Consider the following 21,779-nt stretch of genomic DNA (forward strand, 5'->3'; position numbering starts at 1 on the left):
ACCAAATTTTTTTTTTTTTTTTTAAGATGGCAAGAGGTCCAAAGTATCATACGATATCCAACTCCTGCAACAACACCCTCTAGCAATCATTCAAAGACAGTGCTGAACTTTCTGTAGCCCACCAATAAACCAGGATCGTACGCAAAATACGAACCTGAATGGTAAAAAAGGCCGGTGACGGTGTAGGTCATGGCTCAAAAATTGTATAAGTTATTCGCATTCACTAAGCTTCCCATTTCAGAATGAAGAAAGTGACGGTTAGAAACCCTTCCAGCTCAGCCTTTCCGAATATTTTGGCAAAAACCTATGCGGATACTCATCACCGATAGGTAGATTTACTTGGAATGAGTTCCAAATGGTGCTTTCGGCTTTGGTTGTGAGAGAAAACGAGGCGAGAAGCCAATTTGAAAGGCTAGATGTTGATGGTGATGGGACCATCAGTTGGAAAGGTATTTCGATCTACACGAAACCGACTCCCTGCGACAGAACTGATTTTCTTCAGAAGATAACAGCTCTGTGTGACAGTTCAATTAATTGTAATTATAGCTATGTGTTAGCCTTAGATGCTTCTTTCCAATACCTCATCTTTATTTGTGATTTGTAACGCCACCTCAGCAGATGTTAGAAGCGACTTCTTGAAGATCTACTTGGGCAGTGATCCAAGGTATTCCGCTGTAGTTTCAAAAAGGGGATTCAGACTGACAGCCAGAAAAGACCTACTTATTTCGACTTCAGTGATCCCGCACTTTCCGCCGCTCATCAAATCAACGATGACGGCGCTATTAAAATATATATGCCTATCTCCGTCGCGAGAGCTTTTCCCATCCTTATGCCCCGGTCTCCAATACCAGCAATGTTGACAGGATACCATCGGGAACATGTATAGGGGGGGAAAGCGTGAGTCTTGAAAGAAAAGGCTCTCTGGATCAGAGAATAGATATTGAGTATAAAACCTCAACTAAAAACGTGGAGTAAGGAGAGACTACATCACGCGTTGGGGAATAACACGGCTTTCGTTATTCAGTTGTTTTTGAACAAAGCATCTGAAGTTCAGTAAATAGATAGTATGCTGCTGCAATACAGCAGCTAAATTAGGACTGTTCATGTATGGCAGGGTGTTACTGTACCGTATTTTTTCAGAGAATGATGTTAGAATTGTATCTTTTGTCTGCTCCATCAAACCCACAAATCCAAGAAAGGAAAACTAGGTCTTTTCCTTGCCTCCGCTGGTTGTTTAGGAAGGCCCATCAAATGGCTCACTGCTAGCTGGGCTCCTCGCACACCATAATCCATACTGACGGCTGTCTCATCTGGTATTTCCACAAATTGGCCTATCACAGCGAGGTTTGTCATCTCGTCTATTTTTACCGTTGGCCGATCTCCACGAATTCGAGGCAACAGTGATGCTGTCCGTCGTGGCATCACAGACGGGATTGTTATGGAGTTCTTAAGAATTGGTTCCAAAGGGAAGCCCAGGTGCCATAGCAGTTCGGCCATTATGTCCTCGCCAGAGCAAACAAGCATCGGCTTTTTCACGAGATTTCCCTCGCGTTCCGGACAGAGGCCATAGCCCCAGATGATTTGTACGTTGTCAGGTTGAGACGAGAAAAATGGCTGGCGGGGTATGCAGACGCTGATCTTCCAATTGCTGTGTTTTAAAGATATCAAGCGCCCTACCCCCGGCTTATCGTATGTTAGTTTAGCGAGACGATAGAAGAACTCAGCATCCCTGAGTGTAACCGTAAAGGTCTCCAACCTAGACTCGGTGAGGCGAGTGCAGAAATTGTACGGATCTCCAAAGCTAGGATACTTTGTTCCTAGATTCAACCAAAGCGACCAGTTTTCATCTAGCTCATCTTCGGCTATCATTGTCTTCAGAGGTGGTGGTCTTTTGTTGGAACCACTCGACGAGCCTGATGTGACAGATCCGAGGGTGACGATGACGATGTCATCGGGACGAACATTTAATGTTTCCTGGGAGCTGTCATGCAATATACTAATCGCTGAAACAGTTTCTTTACCACGGTCTGAATGTGTTACAATATCCGTGACCTTGGTGCATAATCGGAAATCAACGCCTTGTTTTTGAAGGAATTGCATCATTGGCATGATGATTGATTCAAATTGGTTGAATTGAATGCAGTCCAGCGGCTTTTTAGTGTTTAAGTTTCGAAATTCGTGAAAGTATCTTCGAAGGCATCGGCGGAATTCGGCAGCACTGTGCCATGGCTGGAAGGTGAATCTAAAATTTCATTCTTAGCATCTACGCGATCTCTTTGTCTTCTTTTCGTCAAGCAGCTCACATAGTAGAGAAAACAATCCAAAATATGCTGTCGAAAAAAGGCTTGTTGAAAAGCTGATCAATTCGCTTTCTGGTCAGCCTTTCCTCGGATCGCAACATGAGCATCGTCAATTTCATTCGATCTTTTAGGCCCAGGCCGAGTTTCCCTATTTCCATTCTCTTCGGCCCGACATCTGCTTGAGCCAAGATGTGTGTGATAGGAACGTCTTGACAGCCTTCATCGTCATGCAACTTTTCAATATCCTCTTTGACTGTTCTTCCCGAACCGCAAGCAGAAGGCACCAGAGCAAGCAGCTTTCCCAAGCAGACGTCATTGAAACTTGGCAAGCACCCAGGTCGGTGATCGTATCCGTTCAGTGGGTCACCGATACTAGTTATGCCGTCTCCAGGGGTTCCCTGAGACTCTAGTATATGGATCTGAGAGGGAGGCACGTTGGCATCGGAAATCAAATGAACTGCCGTCGCCAATGACGCAATACTGCTCCCTAGTATCCAAGCGTCAACCTTTTTAGGCATCCGACGGCCTTTGACTAGGGTAGTGTTATGTTGTTGTGCCATCGTAGAAACCCGATACTTTCAAAGTGCTGAAGCTATGAAGGGTTGATCTTGATATTGTCACAGAGATTTCGCCTTGTCCTGGCCCATCGGGTTGTCCCGATGATGTAACTTTTGGAGGATTGTGTTTGTACTGTTTGGTTAATCAGGTGACCCGCAGTTCTCTCCTGTAGACCTCGCCAAGCGCGGGTTTGGGTTGGGTTTTCATTTTCTTTACCCGCCCACGGGCAACCCACCGCGGGTTGTTGTTGTAAAAGTGATGCTTCAGTGTTCTTGTTGTTGAGGTGAGTTGATTGTGTGTTGTGTTGAATGTGTTGTCTAAGATACAAGTAGGCTGAGAGATTGGTATATATGTATGCACGTGATCCCAGCCTCATTATTATCTCAGCAACCGGGATATCTTCAACAGAAAATGAAAACCCAACCCAAACCCGCGCTTGGCGAGGTCTATGTAACCACATGATCACGTGATCCCGTCACCAGGTACCTGCACTTGTGGCGTAGGCCGATGTTACCAAGCCCGACTATCTAGGTATAGGGCCATAATTGGTCATTTTATAACACCAATCACCAGATACAGGTGGATTTAGAGGCTTCGCTAGTCTAGAGATCATACCAAATGGGGATAGAAGGGTCTGAGTACGTTACTCCCACATATGCTTAAGCGAAGCAAGGTAATCCTTTAACCTTGTGATTGCCGCTGAAAAGGAAGGGGCCGTCCTGTTTCCCGCGGCCTATTTTCTGTTCGCTTCTGCTGTCTGAGAATTGATTGCCTGTGTTCTGCTATATCACATTAATTGGGGCTTTGGATTTTATTCTCTTAGATGATTTTAACGAGAGAAGAAGCCATAATGCGCATCAGTTTGTTTCTCGCGGTTACATTGGCTGCTTTGGCCGCTGGCGAGAGCACCACCACTGTCGGCTATTTCGGTGTCGGCTTAGGACTTGGTGGTAATATCGGCCCATTTTTTTTCACCAGCACCGCAGCCAGTCTTGCTGGCATCAATGCGGTCGCAACCACTTACGAAATCAATTGTCTGAGCGTTGCGCCCAAATCCGACTGCCAGATCGATTCCAAACACCCCTGGACCCTAATCCAGGGCCCTGCCACCTATAATTTTGCAGCTTCCTTTACTTACACAACCGACCAAACGACCGCCACAATTACAGAGACAGCCGAGTGCTCTTTCACTCACTACTCTGAATCGGCCTCTTGCTCATGGAGTTCCTCGTTCGCTGGCTCATCATCTGGTGGAACTTTTGCCTCTTCTAACTCATTAACGACCACGAACATCCCGACCCTATATATCAGTTACAAGGAACTGGAGGTCAATGGCGGTGTCGCCTCCTTCACTGCTCCTCAGGCAACTAAGACCCCTGATGCCGCTGTTGCTCCCGCGAAGCCTTTGATCACCGCTGCACCACTGTGCGCTGCAGCCGCAGCCGCAGCTGCAGCCGCCTTGTTCTAATAAAAGAAATATATCCTTGCTTGTTAGTCTATATTTGTTGTCATTTATTTCACATGGGGAATCTATAGCGCCTAATCAAGGGAGAATCTCTTGTCAGACGAGGAGGCGGTTAAACGACGAAGGTTGCTGGGTGTTAGTGCATATTGCGATGTATCATCCCATGTGTCGAGCGCTATTTTTTGTTAAACGCCGTAGCTATCATAGCTAATGGGAGAACTAGGCCTTATATGTCTAAGCCTACTATAATGATAGACTTATCGATAGTGATTCTTGGTTAAGGCTTCCACCATTAGGATCGGTTAAGGGTGTTGTTCGCCCGCAAACAACCGCTAAGTGGTCAGAATGGTTGTTGGTTACTAGTATCACTTGTTAAGGTTCTCTGGGCTACAGAGACAGCCTCACAGGCGATGACCAGCACAAGCCGCACAGGATGAGAAGGAGAACTGAACCCGCCCAGAAGATCATCAGGTTACCCGGCACTAGGCAGCCCTCCCCACATGCAGATTCATTATTGGATTCCATAATATTCCACCGTCGTTTTACACACATGGTGTAATTTTCCGTAGCAGGGTATTGTATCATGTTGTGATATGAGGCTGGTGCAGATCAGGAACCAAGCCGAACTATCGGAATTAATCCCGACATATCTATACGAAGAACCAAGTTGATTGGAAATCAACTTGTTCTTCTCGTTGTATATATATAGCCTAATGTTTCCCTCTGAACAATAAGATAATCTATTCCAACCATTGCTACACTGCTACAAATGGAGACGAGTGAGATATTTTTGGCCCGTACGGGGCACCTGCAGTCTGAACATGGTGATGTAGGTCTCCTTGACAGAAGGCTACAGCGCCGTGAGGGCTGCAGGCGGGCCCGTAGCACTCCGTATATTCTTAGGAGGAAGCAAAGCTATGCGGAAGCATACTTAGTACATACATGAGGGGTTCTGCGGTGGGCGGGAAGAAAACCGTTGCGAAGAGAGCCCAACTATCCCTCGAAAAGGCGATGTTACTTTCGAAGGAGAGGATATACGAGCGATATCTGTGTGCGATTATAAGCACGGAATATCGTGAACCCGACGCAAGGGGGAGGGGCTCTCCGCAATAATCCCGAATAGAACATATCATATACCTGAGATAATGTGATGGCTTTTGCACATGGTAATGTTTTGTATCTCAAGAAGAGCTATCATGCGTAGAATATCTTAGCCAAAGATACATCCATTGATGATATCAGCTCGTGTGCCTTGATAAAAGAGTGGGACATGCCCCAGCGGTGCCGACACAGTGACAGTTTGATCTCCAGCATAAGTCTGGTTTTCCCACCAGTAAATCCACGGCTCCGAGGCGTTGTCCGTAGTCTGTGGAAGGTATACTAACCAATCGGTGGTATTTTGGCTTGAGACAGGGGTGACCAGGAAACGTGGGCTCAACATGTGCTGTTGCGCCGTGATGTGAGGAATATCGGAGGCTGTTTGCGCCGATTCCAAAGCTGAATCTTCAGAATCGAAATAAATACGGTGCTGCGTATTGTTAGTAACGATCTTTTTATTAGAACTGGCCCGAACCTTTTGACTGCTCTGAAAATATCTTCTCTCTCAAGGGAGCAGCTTGGTATTGACTGGCTGCCCCGGCACTTTTGTCAGATGGTGGCTTGTAAAACGTTAATAAAGCTATCATTATTGGAGAAAATGGGCCCCATACTTTTAAAATTTCGCCTGCCATATCTGTAGATCATTGTGTCAACACCCAACCGCAATAACGACGGCATTTTCCCATTTATAAGACAAGTGCGACTTGGGTATGACGTTCTGACATCATAAGTGACTAAGCAGCGGTGATAATTATTCATATTCCATCAGTGGCGAAAAAATAGTACGAAAACCCTCTCCAGGTTGCAGGAAGCTTTTGCGGCATCCTATTGGGTACTAGGTGTCAGGGCCTTGTCAACATGGTTAGCTCACGAAAATGCAATTAATCGCCAAACCTAGAATGGTTGGGCTAAGATGTTTTGAAATAATGGCAAATATTCCTGTTTCAAGATACATGCCACGTTTTCTTTTCTGAGAATACATTACCTTCGCCAAAGTATGACTTACACTTTGCACGCAAGCAAGTCTCTTGATTAGTCCCTACCGCCACTTATGTGATAAAGATAAAGGCCCTAAATATCATCCTACACAACAAAACCTAATAGCAAGAACATTAATGAAACCACAATAGTCCTTGATGCTACAAAATTTCGTTTTCGTTTCCAGGAAACGGTAAGCTCTACAGTAAATTACTGATAAGGATACGTAATTGTAGTCGCTTGCATGTTGCTCAACGATTAGTGGAGTAGCCGAGAACAAACATGTACACGCAGAGATTCTCTCTTCTTGTTCTCTTCTGTATTTTGCTCCAGTTTACAGCCAGGTTGTAAATCAAAAGTCCCTGGTGACCGGGGAATTTAGGGCCGATGACTGATTGATGCATTCTCAACATGTCTACCCATTCGGCGTCATAACATCACACTTTTTTATCTAAAAAAGGTCTGGATGTAACCGACCTATGAGTAAATCCCAGCTGATCTAAAAGCAAGATTATTGTTAATAGTCGTTAGGAAACTCGTCACGTATAACCAGTTCATAGTTCACTACTGCACCTAAGTTGGAACATCAGCGATGACGTAATATTCTAGGTGGGCTAGGTTAGTTAACTGACCAGCATGTTGATTCCGATGATGTAGGAAAAGGGCCATTTTGTCGGAAAGTAAAATTCCCGTCGGCTATAAATGGGACTTCTTACAAAACCCATGGTAAAAATATCCGTTTCATGCAATTACCTATTTCGGTTGGTCCATACACCTCCTGAGCAGCACAGCGTTTTTCAAAAGCCTCATGCATAATGCCTGCAGATCCAAGACTTATCATTATCTCCAACCGTTTGCCAGTCACAATCAAGCTAGTAAATGGAAGTTATGAGTGTTCTCAATCAACTGGCGGCCTAGCCGGCGCTCTCAGCGGCCTAGGGAAATCGATGCCCTTCCGGTGGTTTGGATGGCCAGGCCTTGAGATACCTCAGGAGGATGAAGAGCTTGTGAGCCAAAAGGTAGCCGAACATAATGTGCTGCCGATATTTCTAGATAGTGATCTAGCTCACAAGTACTACAGCGGATTCTAAAGTCAGTTTCTGCATTTTTTACCAACCTATTGACAAGCTAATCCGCTTGGAACTTCGTACTACTACAGAAGCACAAAAACGCTTATATTGATTATTTATACATAGATTCCACTTTGTGGCCACTTTTTCATTACCAGCTACATGAAATGGGCCGCATTGATAAGGCTGCATGGGAAGCTTATTATGAAGTTAATCTCCTCTTCGCCAAAGTGATCACCTCGCAGCTGCATGACGGTGATACTATCTGGATTCATGATTACCACTTGATGCTCCTTCCGCAGTTCCTCCGCGAAATTACGCAACAGTCCGGTTTGAAAGTCAAGATCGGGTTTTTTCTACATACCCCTTTCCCAAGCAGTGAAGTTTATAGGATTTTACCAATGAGGAAAAAGATCCTTACCGGTGTGTTGCACTGCGATCTCATTGGATTCCACACAGCGAGCTACGCAAGACATTTTCTGAGTAGTTGCTCTGAGGTTCTGTGGGTTTTCTCAGCATACCTAAATGCCACTTTCCTTTCTGACATTTACCCATCTCATCAGGAAGCTACCTACAAGCTCGGACCATGTACAATTCCATGGTTCCAGTGTGGCCGTTGGTGCCTTCCCAATCGGTATCCAACCTGAGCGTTTTGCAGATGCTGTCCATGGAAATGATGTCCAAGAACGAATTCGGATGCTCTTGCAGAGGTATCAAGGCGCGAAATTGATTGTCAGTGTCGACCGTTTGGACTATATCAAAGGCTTGCCCCAGAAATTGCACGCGCTGGAAGTATTCTTGGCTCGCTACCCTGAATGGGTTGGGAAAGTGGTTTTGATGCAAGTCGCCGTGCCAACGAGACAAGACGTGGAAGAGTATCAGAGCCTCCGGGCGGAAGTCAATGAACTAGTAGGTAGGATAAACGGAAAATACGGTCAGTCAACCCTTGCCCACTGAGAGAATATGAGGTGGGCTGACATGTCTCAAGGATCGATTGAATTTTCGCCAGTCAGTTTCCTATACAGAGCACTTGATTTTGAGGAGATTGTAGCTCTCTATGCTGTCTCAGATGTCTGCCTAGTCTCTTCTACTCGAGACGGTATGAATTTAGTGTCATTGGAGTATACTGCATCCCAGCGTCTGAAGCATGGAAGCCTAGTGTTATCTGAATTCACTGGTGCCGCAGAGGTCTTGGATGGGAGTATCGTCTTTAATCCATGGGATGTTGAGGAATCTGTTGATGCTCTCCGTACTGCACTAACTATGGAGGAGAAAGAAAGAGCAGCAAACTTTCACAAGCTAGAAGAACATGTTATAAGAAATACAAGGTAAGACATATCTCTCTGAGTCTGGGAAATGTGCTAATTCAGAAAACAGCGCGGCTTGGGGTAAAAGGTTCATCGACTGTCTAACGAAAGCATGAAACCGATACTTAGTAGGAAAATGGCAGATGACTAGAGAGATGGGAGACTGAATTTCAGGAGACACGGAGCATGAGAGGGAAAAATAATCTTGATTCTACAGTTAACAATAATACCAAAAAAGCCATTGAGGGCAGGACCTTTATTATTGGGTATGACCGTAGCTCTGCTTACATTGTGACGAATGTTGCCAGTCTAATTCTACCAATCGTCTCAGTATTATGTGAACTGATAAGTCCAGCAGCCCTTATTGGCCGGCTGAATGCTTGGTCGTTTTATAATAAATTGGTCAGTCACCAATGGTGACAGACCATTTTCTGCGGGTCTCACCTCTGTCCCGTTTTGGATGCCGTGGCGTTGTGGTGGCAACCTAAACGTTTACAAAGAGCATATGAATAACAAGTTGCATACTTCCTTTATATTTCCCCCGTGCAGATTTTTCTTCCTATGATCTGGCGATCCTTTAATGCTAGTCAGGGGTAATGCTATAAGTAGATCAATGTGTGTTCTACTATATACCTACCACGATTGAAAAGCAGTATCTTTGATGCTGACGGGACTTGGGAATTTTGGATTTGTCCGCTATCTAATATTTTTCTGTCTCCCTTTTTATTAGGGCTAAACAGGCCTAAGAGCCCAGCTCAAAGATATTTCTTCGAGCGAATGACCTATCATTCCATGCCTTCAACCCCATTACATCAATACTAGCAATCAGCCGGATAACGAATTGAGGTAAACCATATTTTTGATGCCCAGTGGCGGTGTATTTTGGCCGATCACATGCCTAGGCTCCCTATTTCATGTTGGCTGCATACATGGCTTGGCTACACATCCCATGCCCTTAACGGTCTCTTGGAGCTCCTGTCTTGATGGTATTGTTCTGTCATCCTGACTCGCACTACTCATGTACAGTTACGCCTGGATATATCATGCCAGGTTGTGACCCACACAGCACCCAGAGAATATAACAATCTCACACATGCTACAATACGGTCTTAATTAAAAATGGGCGAGCTCGATAGGGTATAGAAAATATATAACAATGTGATACAAAATCAAATTGGAGTAGTAGCGGTTTCATGATTTACCGGATTCAAAACGTTCTGGAACATCCAACGTTACCCTGGCTTCCACAATGAATCAGAGACAGCTTCTCGCATTCTCTTCCCAACAGGATATTGCGGAATGAAATACACCGACGTTCTATTCAAAATGGATTCGCAGCAGCTTGCTTAGTGCCAATTGATCCAGATTTGGTTTTCTCGTAGCTAAATATTGTAGTGGAAATTGTTTAATGCTGGACAGGTGGTTCCTAGATCATATGGAGATTATATGGATTGGTCTGCCATTACATGGTGCAAAGTGCAACTGATCCTGCTAGACTATGTAAAGATTGACCCACGGACAGATGTGCAGGCAAGCACCCTTCATCTTGTAGTATAAGTAGTCCTCTATCATTACAGGAAAAACATGCTAGTCTCTCGATTATTTCTATGGTTTCAAGCGCAGATATGTCCCTTGACCTTATAGTTGATGATTTAGACTGTAATTCTGAGGTGGGCAGTGCGACTAGGTCGTCATTACTCTCCATATCGACCCGTCTGTACCGATCAGACTGCATTAGCGCCCCCCCTACTCAATGTAGCCTAAAATGCCTATACTCGTCGGAAGCCATGCAAGCATATGAATGTATATCGAACCGAGTTAACCTATTAGGTACAGTACAGAAAGGGTAGCCATTGACTGTATCTCTTGTCAGCAATGTAAGGCCATAACACTATGATTGTAATCAAAGGCATTGACCAATCCTCGAAGGTGAGATATTATAGCCAAGACCACCATAATGTGAAAGATTTGGTGAGAGCTTATCCAGATATCGAAGAGGCCAGGAGATATGCGCTCTGGTATTCGGAGCTGAAGATTTGTATATCAGACTCTGGATCGTATGATACGTTTCTTTACTCACAGCATATATGCAGGCTCACAAAATATAGAGCGAACCCTGCAGAGCAACCCAGAAAAGACCGATCTGCCTGTTTATCTGTTTGAGGCCAAACTTCATAGCTCCATGAACGACAGGGAAGAGTGCTGATAGTCCAAGGGAGATGAACATTCCCGCCCTAAAGGGTCGCCAAGTGGGGTGCCGAAATTGAGGATTTGCTGAAATCGCGGCACAAAGCAGGCCAAGGGATGTGATCTTAGAAAATCTATGTAAGGGGCTGTCTTTGATTAATCAAACGGCCAAGAAGCAAATGAGGACAGACCATGGTTAAATAGACTCTCTGCAAGTTGGGATGGTAGTAAAACCCGTAGAAAATACTAGGAATAAAACTCCCGACAATCAGCAATATGATACCAATGTAGTCCACTTGGTTTGCGATGCGTGCAACACGCGAGGAATGATTCTGGACGGTGTGAAATATTGCCGATATGGCCAGGCATAAGACAGCCCCCAAGAAAAAACAGCCAAAAACTAGGGCATCTGCCGCTGAGACGCTTGCATATCTGCGTGCGAGTGCTGTATAGAATGAGATGCTGAAGAGTGAAATGATAACCGCAGGGATGAGGTGGGAATAGATGTTAACGGATTCATTATGAATATATATGAGGCTTGTGAATGATTTGCTGAAGGAATTGGAGGAAGTTCGATAACCTAAAAGGATTTGTTGGTTGTCGCGTTGCCAAGAAGATAGCTTGTCCCATTGTAACGACATTTTCCAACACGGTTGCCGTGGTTTCGTAAGCGCAAGCTTTGGCCAGGGACTCGACGCTGTGAACACGAATGGTGAATTAGCATTAAGCTGATATTGGGGGTACGGTGATACTTTGAAATACGGACACATTGAAAACTCGATATAGGAGAGCCTAACTCTTCATCTTAACCATCCATATTACCGTTGACGTCATGAAACTGTCACATGCTACACTTGGCAACCCAGAAAACACGCGGAATACCAAACAACAAATAACAAGTTATGTTACGCCAACCGTACAGTGAGGTATAGGAAATGCGGAGGAGGTGCCTATCCACCACCGGGGCCGCCTGTTGATACATCACCTCGCTTACCTGCTTGCATACGCACAGAGGATCCCCTAAAAAGGAGGAGCTGGATCTTCTTAGGAAGACCAGCGATTAGTCTGAATATCATCATACCCATATCAGGCATATCTCACATTCTTCACTCGTATCCTTATCGTATCAGGACGCCCTCTGGGGATTGTCCTAACAAGTTAACTATCATAGCAAGCTAATTAGGAAAGCGGGGGTGGGGGGGGGGGGCGGTCAATAGTGCTGGTCCAGACTTTTGCCACGCCACTGTATGTCACCCAAACTCCAGACCACCACTAGTCTTGTCATCGATCGAATGCCCCTCAGCGCTTGGTAATACCGGCCAGACTTTGTGGCTGTCAACACATATAGACCAGATTCCTCTTCTAGGTCTGGCATCCACCATACAATCAACAGAATCTTGATAAACTCTCAACGAATGTCAACAGTCGATTGCATAATCGAGATTGTATATTGTTCCTACGTCATGACAGTATATCATATCCGCCTCGTCAACGAGGACACATCTGACCACTTCTTTTCCTTCGTGATGGATCCTCCTGAAACCTCCAACAAAAATGGCATTTTCTCAAGTTGCTGGATCAGCATGCTCGTTCCAAGCGGTGGAAATTTGAGCGTGGCAACTGATGTCGACTGCTTCGCTTGTACGCTCTGCAAATACAGGCGGGGAACGTCACTGTAGTGCTCGTTTCCAAAGTAAAAACTAAGTTTTGCTGAAAGCTAACCTGAATAGGGGCAGGAACGGTGCCCCGCAACCCCGCACCGGGGTGGAGGTTCCTACCGGAGTCGGACGACTAGCATCCCTTGGCACGGAGAGAAGCAAAGGAAGTACATTTACCTAGCCCATGCAAGGAGGAAGTCCTTGTCAATTCAAGCGCTGTGTTAATGAAATTATTTCGCACAGGCTCTTTTCAGATGAAGACCACCATTAATGATGCGGCAACTTTGACAGAGAACACCCACGGAGCTCCCACTGCAACTTTTGAAATATTCACCGGAAACGACCTCCCAAGCCCCAATAACAGATTCCTCATCGGTATGGCAAAGATGGATGGACACGGCCGATTAATCCCTGTTGCAACGGTAAGAGAAAATACGATCTATCTGCGAGCTGTATTATTCATCTAGCTAAGACCATGCGCTTTCAAGATGCTTGCTTCCAATCAAACGACAACACAGATAAAGCCCAAAATGAAGTTTTACATTAGTCGGACCGAATACCCAGCTAGTTTTATAGTTGATTTCACATCTATCTCTAGAAATGCTGGTGTGGTCGACTTCGAATCTGGTGAAGGTCGAAACAAACATTTTGCGATTGTCAGGTACACCAAGAATGGGGACTTCCAAGTTGACTACCATAAACATTCGCTCGAGGCACAGGGAAAAGGGCTCGTGGAACGGGGCCTCAAAAAGCTCCATCACTTGGTAGGCTTGGATGACTAGTAGGCTGGGGATTGAGGTCCAAGAGATAGGAGCTTTGAGGGCCGGCGACTGCTCTTTCTCGGGAAACTAAAGCAATTCTAGCTCTTTAGTCCTACAATTTCCATCTTTGCACCACTCACTTGACCTGCTGCTGTGGAATCGTGCGGTTTCCCTTTCTGCGTGAAGTGGTGAAACCAGTTTGATCTCAAAGCATCTTTTTGATGCAATAGACGACTCGCTCGGAATACCCCGCATTACGAATTGATATGCCCAAACAATTCTAAGTTTTGCAACTTTGATGCTATACCCTGAAATTGTCGACTTAGGGTACATTCCTATGATACTAGTTTTCTGGTGTGACCATCCTAGGAATATCCATCTTGATTGCGGGATACTACCAGACCTATGATGTTTGTATCGTGGGAATCCGTGCAATACTCAACGTCATGGCCAGAGTAAGATTACACTAGGATCTGATCCTTTCCTTTTCAAGCAAATGTGCCGAGTTCCTGTGAAGGGATGTAAACACCGTGATTTTTTAAAATCTCCTTCTTTCTGACTTTTATGGGGCATCTTGTTCCGGCACTGGATATCTAACAGCAAATAAAGGTAAAGGCTAATGGATTTGTGTTCTTCCGAGTGATAGTTTCGATTTCAAAATTCGTGATATGGAGCCCAAGGATAGCACAAAATGTGGTGAACATATCGGCCCTGGGGGCGCAAAGGGACGCTGTGGTTGCAGTTGTAAAAGGGGAAAAGGGAAAGACAAGTTTGGCCGCAACTCGCCTGTCTTAGGCTATGTTGTCGGTTCTGCCCTAACTGGATATAGTCTACCTGTCTCTGTAACACAACAGCGGGAACCACGAGCATCCCCGGCCATGCTGACGTCTTCTCCTTGCCATTACTAGACCTAATTGCGCGACAGCAACTTGCCTTTGAGGGCAACTACACCCCACCCATTGGTCAATAATGCCCATGTCACGAACTGATGGAACCAAAAATTGCAGGACTACGTTTCGTGTCACCTTTGATCAAGTTCACCGTAGTCAATGGCCTGAAAGTCGTGGCTATTGCCGAAAATTGCAACGGCACATCGGTTCGGTGACTGAAAATGTAGCTGTCGTACCATGGACAGACTCAAAAAGTGAGCTTGAGGGCTATGTCAATTGAATTGCAGCTAGTCCTCAAAAGGCCGGCGGTGAGTTGAACCACCCATCAACGTTGAAACGATGGTTATTGAACAAACCCAGCTAAAACCGTCCTAATATGATCTGAGTAGATATAGCGGTAATCACTTTGAGGTGTTGTAAATCAAAGGAAATTTGAATTCTTTGAGTTTTGATAGGGCTGCACACGAATAACGATTTTGCTTATTCATATTTGACTTTTTCCGAATTGTGTACCGCTCCGCACGAACTTTCGAACTATTCGAAGTTCGCGAATTTCAACGAATCGAATCGAATTCGAACCTTGGATTTCGGACTTCGAATCTATGGGCTATTCGATTCGTCAAAATTCGCGAATTTCGAACAGGTTCGCGAACTAATATCTAGTATGCAAGTAGGGGTTTGCTCATGCGGACAGCCATAACCTCAACAACCCTGGCCACTGCATCCATTGTATTCGCACATAGAAGGGTGTTCTAGGTACTGTTCATAATTTTTATTCTACGCCGTTAAAACTATAACTATGTAGCTATTCAGGCTTCCAACGTTCAGCATCTTTCAGCCTCAATATAGTCCCAAGAGTCTTTCCTTTCATGGAGAAACGTCGAATTCCGAGCACATCTCTCCCATTATTGAATAATCTCTCGATATCCACCTCTGCTGCTGGTATGGCAAGGTGATCTTGTGCTACCTGGGCCATACAGGTAAATTCAAGCCTGTTGATGTTCCACCAGTTTCGTATGAATTCAGTCTGGCTCTGGCTTATATCAAACCCAGTGCTGATTGTAGGGGTATCGAAATACTGGTCGATATCAGACTCAGCGACGTTATACTGTGTGGGCTGAAAGGCTTCCAGAAACCTATATTCGAGGCTCTTGTAGCTGGTGTTTAGAGCAGTCGATATAGGCTGTTTCGGAGTGGGATATGCTTTTTTGAGGAACGCTCTGATTCGGTTGATAATCCTCTCTCCATCTGGCAGCGTTCTGAGCCACTTGGTCTTGATTCGAGGGTCCAGAACACTTGCGATATAGTATATGTCGTTGTCTTTGACGCAGTCGTGGTAGTGCTCCAGAAGTACGATTCCATCACATATAGGACCGGTTAGAGCCGGGGAGATACTCAGCCAGTCGCCTCGCCGTTCCTTAATAGCCAAGAGTATAGAACGGAGCTCTTCAAACATCCGCGCTGCCATATGAATTGAGGGACTATCTCGAGAGACGTACTCGGTATATTCGTTGAACGGAGCTAGGATTTTCTTGATATCCGATAGCTGTCTCCAATCGTTAGGTGTGAGACGTAGGGCTTCAATATCCGGCTCATCGTTGACTGTATCTTCGAGCTGCCGGCGACACTCTTCAGCTCTCTCAATCATAACAAAAGTAGAGTTCCATCGAGTATCAACATCGTAGTGAATGGCTTTTGTACAGCCAGGCCGATTATCCCACTTCTGTATTCGCTGCGGAGATCGCGCAATCCAAAGGACAAGTAGCCGAAGCTTTGCAATCGGGGAAGTAGGAACAGTCATTGTCTTCCAGCTCCTCTTAGTGACATCATCAAGGAAGTCACAAGCTTCCCTATGTGAACTGGCGCGTAACGACCTCAATACTTTTTTCATAACCAGATTGAGAATGTGAGCAAAGCAGCGGATTTGGGAGTTCTGGGTAAACTTCATCGTCCCTTCTCGGATAACAGTTTCGGCCAGGTACTCATCGTACCGCTGACATAGCCTTTGGAAAAGACATCGGTGTAGTGTATCATTGTTAGATGCGTTGTCAGCTGTAATGGTAATAACTTTATCAGATATATGAAATCTCTCAAGAACCGTCGCAACAATATTAGCAAGGTTCTCTCCAGAATGGCTGCCTGTGATCTCAACAAACTCAATACAAGCTCGATGTTGCTGGAAAGTAGGTGACATCCAGTGAGCATTGATTGCTAGCATTGGTAATGAATTCTGGCTTGTCCAGCCATCCAGAGATAGCGCGATTGAGGGTGCTGAAGCCATCAAGATTCGGAGTTCACTGTCAAGAGCATCAAGCCGAAGATTTAATCGGCGCGAAACCGTGTCCGCACCTGGTATAGACTCCTCAAAGTCCATGGACCTCAGCATAGCCTTGAATGAAGGTTGCTCGACACATGTAAACGGCTGACAGGTAGATATAATCCAATCTAAGATAGCCTCTTCGAATGGGGGCTTCTTTTCTTTGGCAATCCATGAGCTTAGCGGCCCTTGGCGCTCTGATTGAGCGTCCTGGAAGAGCTTGTGGGTCTGCTGCAGGTGCTGTTTCAACGCTGTGGTTGAAGATCGTAGTTTCGATGCAAATCGGAAGAATCGACATGTAGATGGTGATACAATACACCGATGTTTAAGCTCGGGCCGCTCCTTATCTCCTAATCTCCACGTACCAGATTCAGTTGTTGTTTGGTAGTATTTCCACACCCAGCTACGCTCTTTCAACCTAATACCGTCTCTCTGCTTGATTTCGACACACTTAGTCTCGCATTCAACCTGAGATATTGATTGTGAAGGGCCTATATCCGTGTCAAGATTCGATAAACTGATAGAAACGTTGCTGGGAGCATTCGGAGAGGTCGGAGAGGTTGAAACCGGAGTATTTGGTGAGTTAAGAGCAGACCGGACCACCGTCTTTTTTCGAGGTCGCGGAAGTGGGATATCCTCTTCAAGGAGGCCATATTTATGAAGCGCTGCATAATCGCGTTTATTCTTCCTGGTGTTAGGACAGTCGAATGTGGTTGCAAGTGGCGATGTCATCTGTAAAGTGATATTAGTATACATATCACGCTTGTGTCATAATCCATCGCTTACTTTGGAGGACCAGATAGGATGGTTTTAAGTAGCTTTTGACCAAGATTTGGATGTTGTTCTTGGTAAAAGCACGCCCGCGCGGAGACGCGTTCTTGTACAATCTCCGCTAGCCCGATTAGACTATCCATTTACACTACATTGTATTCAACGTGCAACTATTGATATCTTGAATCCATATCGATAGACTACGCGTATCTTAATACGGTCTATGAGCTAGTATTGTTTGAAATAAAACTGATCACAGATAAGATTGCGGACTTGTTGAGCGATCTTGGGAGTAGAACTATATATCTTGGACAGGGTTAAGGCGAAAATTTATATCTGCTGATGCTGCGCTCCAGCTTGTTCAACCCGAAGCCAAATTGCTCAATTTTTGTCAGATTAAATGGAGCCATCGCTGATTTTCTTAATTAGCTAGTGTAAGATGGGAATGCTCGCTGGCAGTCTGTCAAGCAGACGGGTCGATCGCGAAGAGACAAAACCACCACACTCGCAGAGTGCAGGAACGAGATGAGCAAAGCGTGACGCTATAGAGAGATGATCGAACAAGCAATAACGGAACCTTTCATACGCAGTATATCGATACCGCAACCTCAGCAGCCTCAGTAGAACATTTTCATAAGGGGGAACATCCATGTTGTTTTTGATAGTATCGAACGAACGCTACTTAATCTCACGAAACAAAATAGTGGCCTTGTTGCTGAGGCCTTGGTCACATGACTCTAGGATACCGATGTTGAGAGCGGAATTCCCCATTACACTAGCTATTAAACTACCTACTGTATGTGATGTCGATTGGTCACCATCTTGTAGAACAACAGATTTAGTACGATAATAGTCACCTGAGATGCGGCACACCGCCTAACAGGTTGACCCACACCCTCTGGGTGTGGGTCAACCCGCGGTCAACGGAGTTTGCTCGTCAACGCAACATTTTTATTTTATTTTTGATATATAACAACAACAACGCAGTATAATAGTAATCAGCTATAGTCTTCTTCTAGGTCAGAATGTGAAGTTTCACCATATGGCAAATAATATTTGACAGGTGTAGCACTGTCGCCTAGAATCAGCCGGTTACGAAAAGCTTCAAGCTCCGCCTTGATAGCTTCTGCCTTCTTTTTGTCCTTAATATGGCGATTAGCGTCCTTGGTAGAAAGAACACCAAATTTACTAATTTGCTTTCGACTTTTGCGTGTAATTTAACGTTGCTTTGGTAGTATAGTCTCAAGTGTGTTATTTAATAGTCCGATCTCTTCAGTAAGGCAAATCTGCGCCTGTGCAACACATAGCATCTGTGTACATATTTTGACCTCAATATTTGGTGATTAATCAAGTAAATTGACCATTTTATTATAGGTATGTTGCGCGTTATATACAGAATTTACAGGTATAGTAGAAATACTAGAAACCTGCTCTAGTGGTGGTGTATTATTGTCAAATATTTGCAACTCAGGCTCTAGGGTCTATTCAGCTACCAAACGATCAATAACCAATGCTGGATTATAGGGTAGAATACCCCGATCAGCAAAGGTTTTGCGAATCATACGTGGTTTCATAGCATTTACACGAATAGCAGTGATCTCTGTAAAGAATACTGCTATATCACGAGCATCACCACCCCATTAAGTAATCTCATTATTTTTCATCCGATACGCTTGTTTTAGCGCCCGGAATGGACTCCCATCAAGAGGCTGAATAAGATGGGTTGTATAAGGTGGACAGATATATAGAATAATATTGTATAGAGCACAGATATCCAGAAATTCGTAGGTTAGGTAACTACTATGACTATCAAAGATCAGAAGTCTAGGCTTATTCCCATCTTTTCCAAGGCAATACCTAGTATTTTCTTGGGAAAAGTACAGCTAATCGATTACAAGAAGAGCATTCAAATATCCACTTTCAGAAACAGCAATTCGTGAGCCTTCAGATAACTTTCCGCCATCATACCACCGGACTAGATAAGTTTTGCCAGGTGCAACAAAATATAGCTCTATAATCCATCTATCAGCCGTAATACACTCAATCCCACTAATAAGTTGTCCTTATTCAAATAAATAGGTTCTAGTCCGGTATATATTGCGAGAAAAGACCTTTTGTGGCTTGCCCTGGCCTAAAGAAAACCCAGTTTCATCAAAATTGTACACATGTTTGGGCGGAATACGTTTTAGTAGAGGCTCTAAACGCTCATACCACACAGTCAATACACCAATATCTTCAGCAGTAATACGATTTTGGTCTACAGGCTTCTGCTATACCCAATAAAGATCAGATAGAAGGTGTTTTGCAGCAAAACTATACGCCCAATCCTTATGAAGAGGACGTACGTTAGCGTTCACATTAGGATTTGATCTTTGCAATAACATATTTGCTGCACCAGTAACCATTCCAGCGGTCGGAGGTACATATAGGTCATCTAAACGTGTGATCCAGGTAACCAATAAGGCTATCTGAGTCTTGTTTAGACGTGAATAGGTTATTTCGCGAGTAATTCGAGAAGGCCGACCGGCAAAACGCGCCCGTAGTCGGCCAACAGGAACGTCATATTCACGCGCCAACACTGCAAAATTGACCTTTTTGGAGGTTCTGGCTAATGCGCAAGCAGTCGAAATACGTCTTTCAACGTCAGAATAGGGCTTAGACATGGTGGTGGTGGTGGTAATAGGCAATATATTCAAAAATGTTGCGTTGACGAGCAAACTCCGTTGACCGCGGGTTGACCCATTCCCGGTGGGAATGGGTCAACCTGAGTACTAGGCGGTGTGCCGCCTCTAGAGTCAGGTGACTATTATAGTAGGACCTGATTGACCGCTTTCCAAATCAGGGTTTAGCACAAAAAGTTCGCGAACTTCGAATCGAATTCGAATCGGTCTTCAAATCGAATTCGTACGAACTGATATTTTCGATATTAATTCGAATCGAATCGAATTTGGCCAAAGTTCGATTCGATTCGATTCGTGCGGAGCCGTAGCTGCCGACGTCGTGGCGGCCGTGCCATAATACGTATTGGCGCTTGCTGGCCTGGTAGAAGAGGAATTGGAGAGAGCGATCTAACACGCGCTTAGCCTGGCATGTTCAATAGCATTCAATTTGAGCGTTCAAATTAAGTATTCAACTCAAAAAAGGCTACATACAATACTACGCGTTATTTTGATGTACGCGAGCGTGTTGCGCTAGTATCTACTAGCGTGGGCGGTAGGTAGGCGGTCTCTGGGGTTGATTCAAATTAATGTTACACCACTGTAGATCCCAAAAGGCGCCACTTTGAAGAGCCTAAGTACCTGGCGGTAATCATCCCTCACATACATGATAGAAAATTTCTCTGATTAATCTTTTTTTTCCTCTTCACCCAGCCACATTGCATTCACCGTTGTTGTGATATGAGGCGGAGCGGATCAGGAAGAAAGCCGCGCGATCGGATGTTAGGACAATCTGCTGAGGGCGTCTGGATAGGATAAGAATACGAGTGAAGAATGTGAGATGTGCCTGATAGTGGTATGATGATATTCAGACTAATCGCTGGTCCTCCTGAGAGGATCCAGCTCCTCCTTTTGAGGGGATGCCTGTGTGCGTATGCAAGCAGGTAGGCGAGGTGATGTATCAACATGGGGCTCCGGTAGTGCATAGGCACCTCTTCCGCATTCCCTATACCTCTTTGTATGGTTGGCGTAACATCGGAAATAATTTCCGAAGTGCCTATGCGAAGAACTAAGCTAATTTCCAATCAACTCGTCTTTTCGCTGTATAGATAGCTTCTGGTATTCCCTCTAGAGAAATAGATGAAAAAATTCCTCCGAACTACAACAACGTGGGCTTCCCAGCGGTCGTGGTTGGTTCTAGGGGACTAGCCGTATCACCTCGGTTCTATATCTGGATCTGCGGAGAATCAAACCATGGACCACAACTAGGATTATTCGCTGGTTACGATGGCAGCCCCTATACCGTGGTGTCTACAATTTACCCGTCGCGCCTAATGTACTGGAGAATGTTATGAAGCCCATGGGTATTATAATATGGTCCTCGTCTTGTTAGCATGTTTAAGCTGTCCAGAGAGAAAGGGATGGGCGGTCGACGATGACCCGCCAATGTATATGCTCTATCGTGAAGAGTGGAAATCGATATTGAAGGCAACCAGCTGCCTAGAAAATATTTATGGCAGAGAAGACTCATCCGGTCCCATTATCCAATAGAAGGGCGACTAGTGAGTGCTTCCGGGGATGGCCAAGTGTTTGATCTATTTCGAGCAAGGCGGCTTTCCATTTACCTTTCGGTTCGCCATAGCACCATCTACGTTCTGTGCACTTTTCCGCCTGAGCTCGCAAGCTTGTGACGTAAAATTCTAGTTCCGCTCGAACATAATGATTTGACTACATGTATGTATTGACCGCGTCAAGTTTCTCC

The 21,779-nt window shown here is 44.9% G+C and overlaps 7 protein-coding genes across 7 annotated transcripts; 4 read left to right on the forward strand and 3 right to left on the reverse strand.

The window, feature by feature from the left end:
- Nucleotides 1–1,176: 1,176 nt before the first annotated feature.
- Nucleotides 1,177–2,860, reverse strand: N7481_001406 (oleate hydratase; the record flags this gene model as incomplete). Its single annotated transcript, XM_057260625.1, has 2 exons — nt 1,177–2,242; nt 2,304–2,860. The coding sequence occupies 2 exons, from the start codon at nt 2,858–2,860 to the stop codon at nt 1,177–1,179; spliced, it is 1,623 nt and encodes a 540-aa protein (XP_057128457.1).
- Nucleotides 2,861–3,708: 848 nt separating this feature from the next.
- Nucleotides 3,709–4,326, forward strand: N7481_001407 (uncharacterized protein; the record flags this gene model as incomplete). Its single annotated transcript, XM_057260626.1, has 1 exon — nt 3,709–4,326. One exon carries the CDS (start codon nt 3,709–3,711, stop codon nt 4,324–4,326), a length of 618 nt encoding a protein of 205 aa, XP_057128458.1.
- Nucleotides 4,327–7,214: 2,888 nt separating this feature from the next.
- Nucleotides 7,215–8,927, forward strand: N7481_001408 (trehalose-6-phosphate synthase; the record flags this gene model as incomplete). Its single annotated transcript, XM_057260627.1, has 5 exons — nt 7,215–7,455; nt 7,596–7,971; nt 8,078–8,403; nt 8,479–8,797; nt 8,909–8,927. 5 exons carry the CDS (start codon nt 7,215–7,217, stop codon nt 8,925–8,927), a joined length of 1,281 nt encoding a protein of 426 aa, XP_057128459.1.
- Nucleotides 8,928–10,645: 1,718 nt separating this feature from the next.
- N7481_001409 (hemolysin III family protein) lies at nt 10,646–11,604 on the reverse strand (the record flags this gene model as incomplete). The annotated part of the gene is given in 3 exon segments (XM_057260628.1): nt 10,646–10,791; nt 10,892–11,113; nt 11,130–11,604. The coding sequence occupies 3 exon segments, from the start codon at nt 11,602–11,604 to the stop codon at nt 10,646–10,648; spliced, it is 843 nt and encodes a 280-aa protein (XP_057128460.1).
- Nucleotides 11,605–12,426: 822 nt separating this feature from the next.
- Nucleotides 12,427–12,758, forward strand: N7481_001410 (uncharacterized protein; the record flags this gene model as incomplete). The annotated part of the gene is made up of 2 exons (XM_057260629.1): nt 12,427–12,604; nt 12,694–12,758. The coding sequence occupies 2 exons, from the start codon at nt 12,427–12,429 to the stop codon at nt 12,756–12,758; spliced, it is 243 nt and encodes an 80-aa protein (XP_057128461.1).
- An 87-nt stretch (nt 12,759–12,845) lies between these two features.
- Nucleotides 12,846–13,403, forward strand: N7481_001411 (uncharacterized protein; the record flags this gene model as incomplete). Its single annotated transcript, XM_057260630.1, has 2 exons — nt 12,846–13,043; nt 13,089–13,403. The coding sequence occupies 2 exons, from the start codon at nt 12,846–12,848 to the stop codon at nt 13,401–13,403; spliced, it is 513 nt and encodes a 170-aa protein (XP_057128462.1).
- A 1,674-nt stretch (nt 13,404–15,077) lies between these two features.
- Nucleotides 15,078–17,321, reverse strand: N7481_001412 (uncharacterized protein; the record flags this gene model as incomplete). The annotated part of the gene is made up of 1 exon (XM_057260631.1): nt 15,078–17,321. One exon carries the CDS (start codon nt 17,319–17,321, stop codon nt 15,078–15,080), a length of 2,244 nt encoding a protein of 747 aa, XP_057128463.1.
- Between the last annotated feature and the right edge of the window lie 4,458 nt (nt 17,322–21,779).

Source organism: Penicillium waksmanii, assembly GCF_028829765.1.
Source record: "Penicillium waksmanii strain IBT 27052 chromosome Unknown utg000001l:1.0-4852451.0:1.0-4856178.0, whole genome shotgun sequence".
NCBI lineage: Eukaryota > Fungi > Ascomycota > Eurotiomycetes > Eurotiales > Aspergillaceae > Penicillium > Penicillium waksmanii.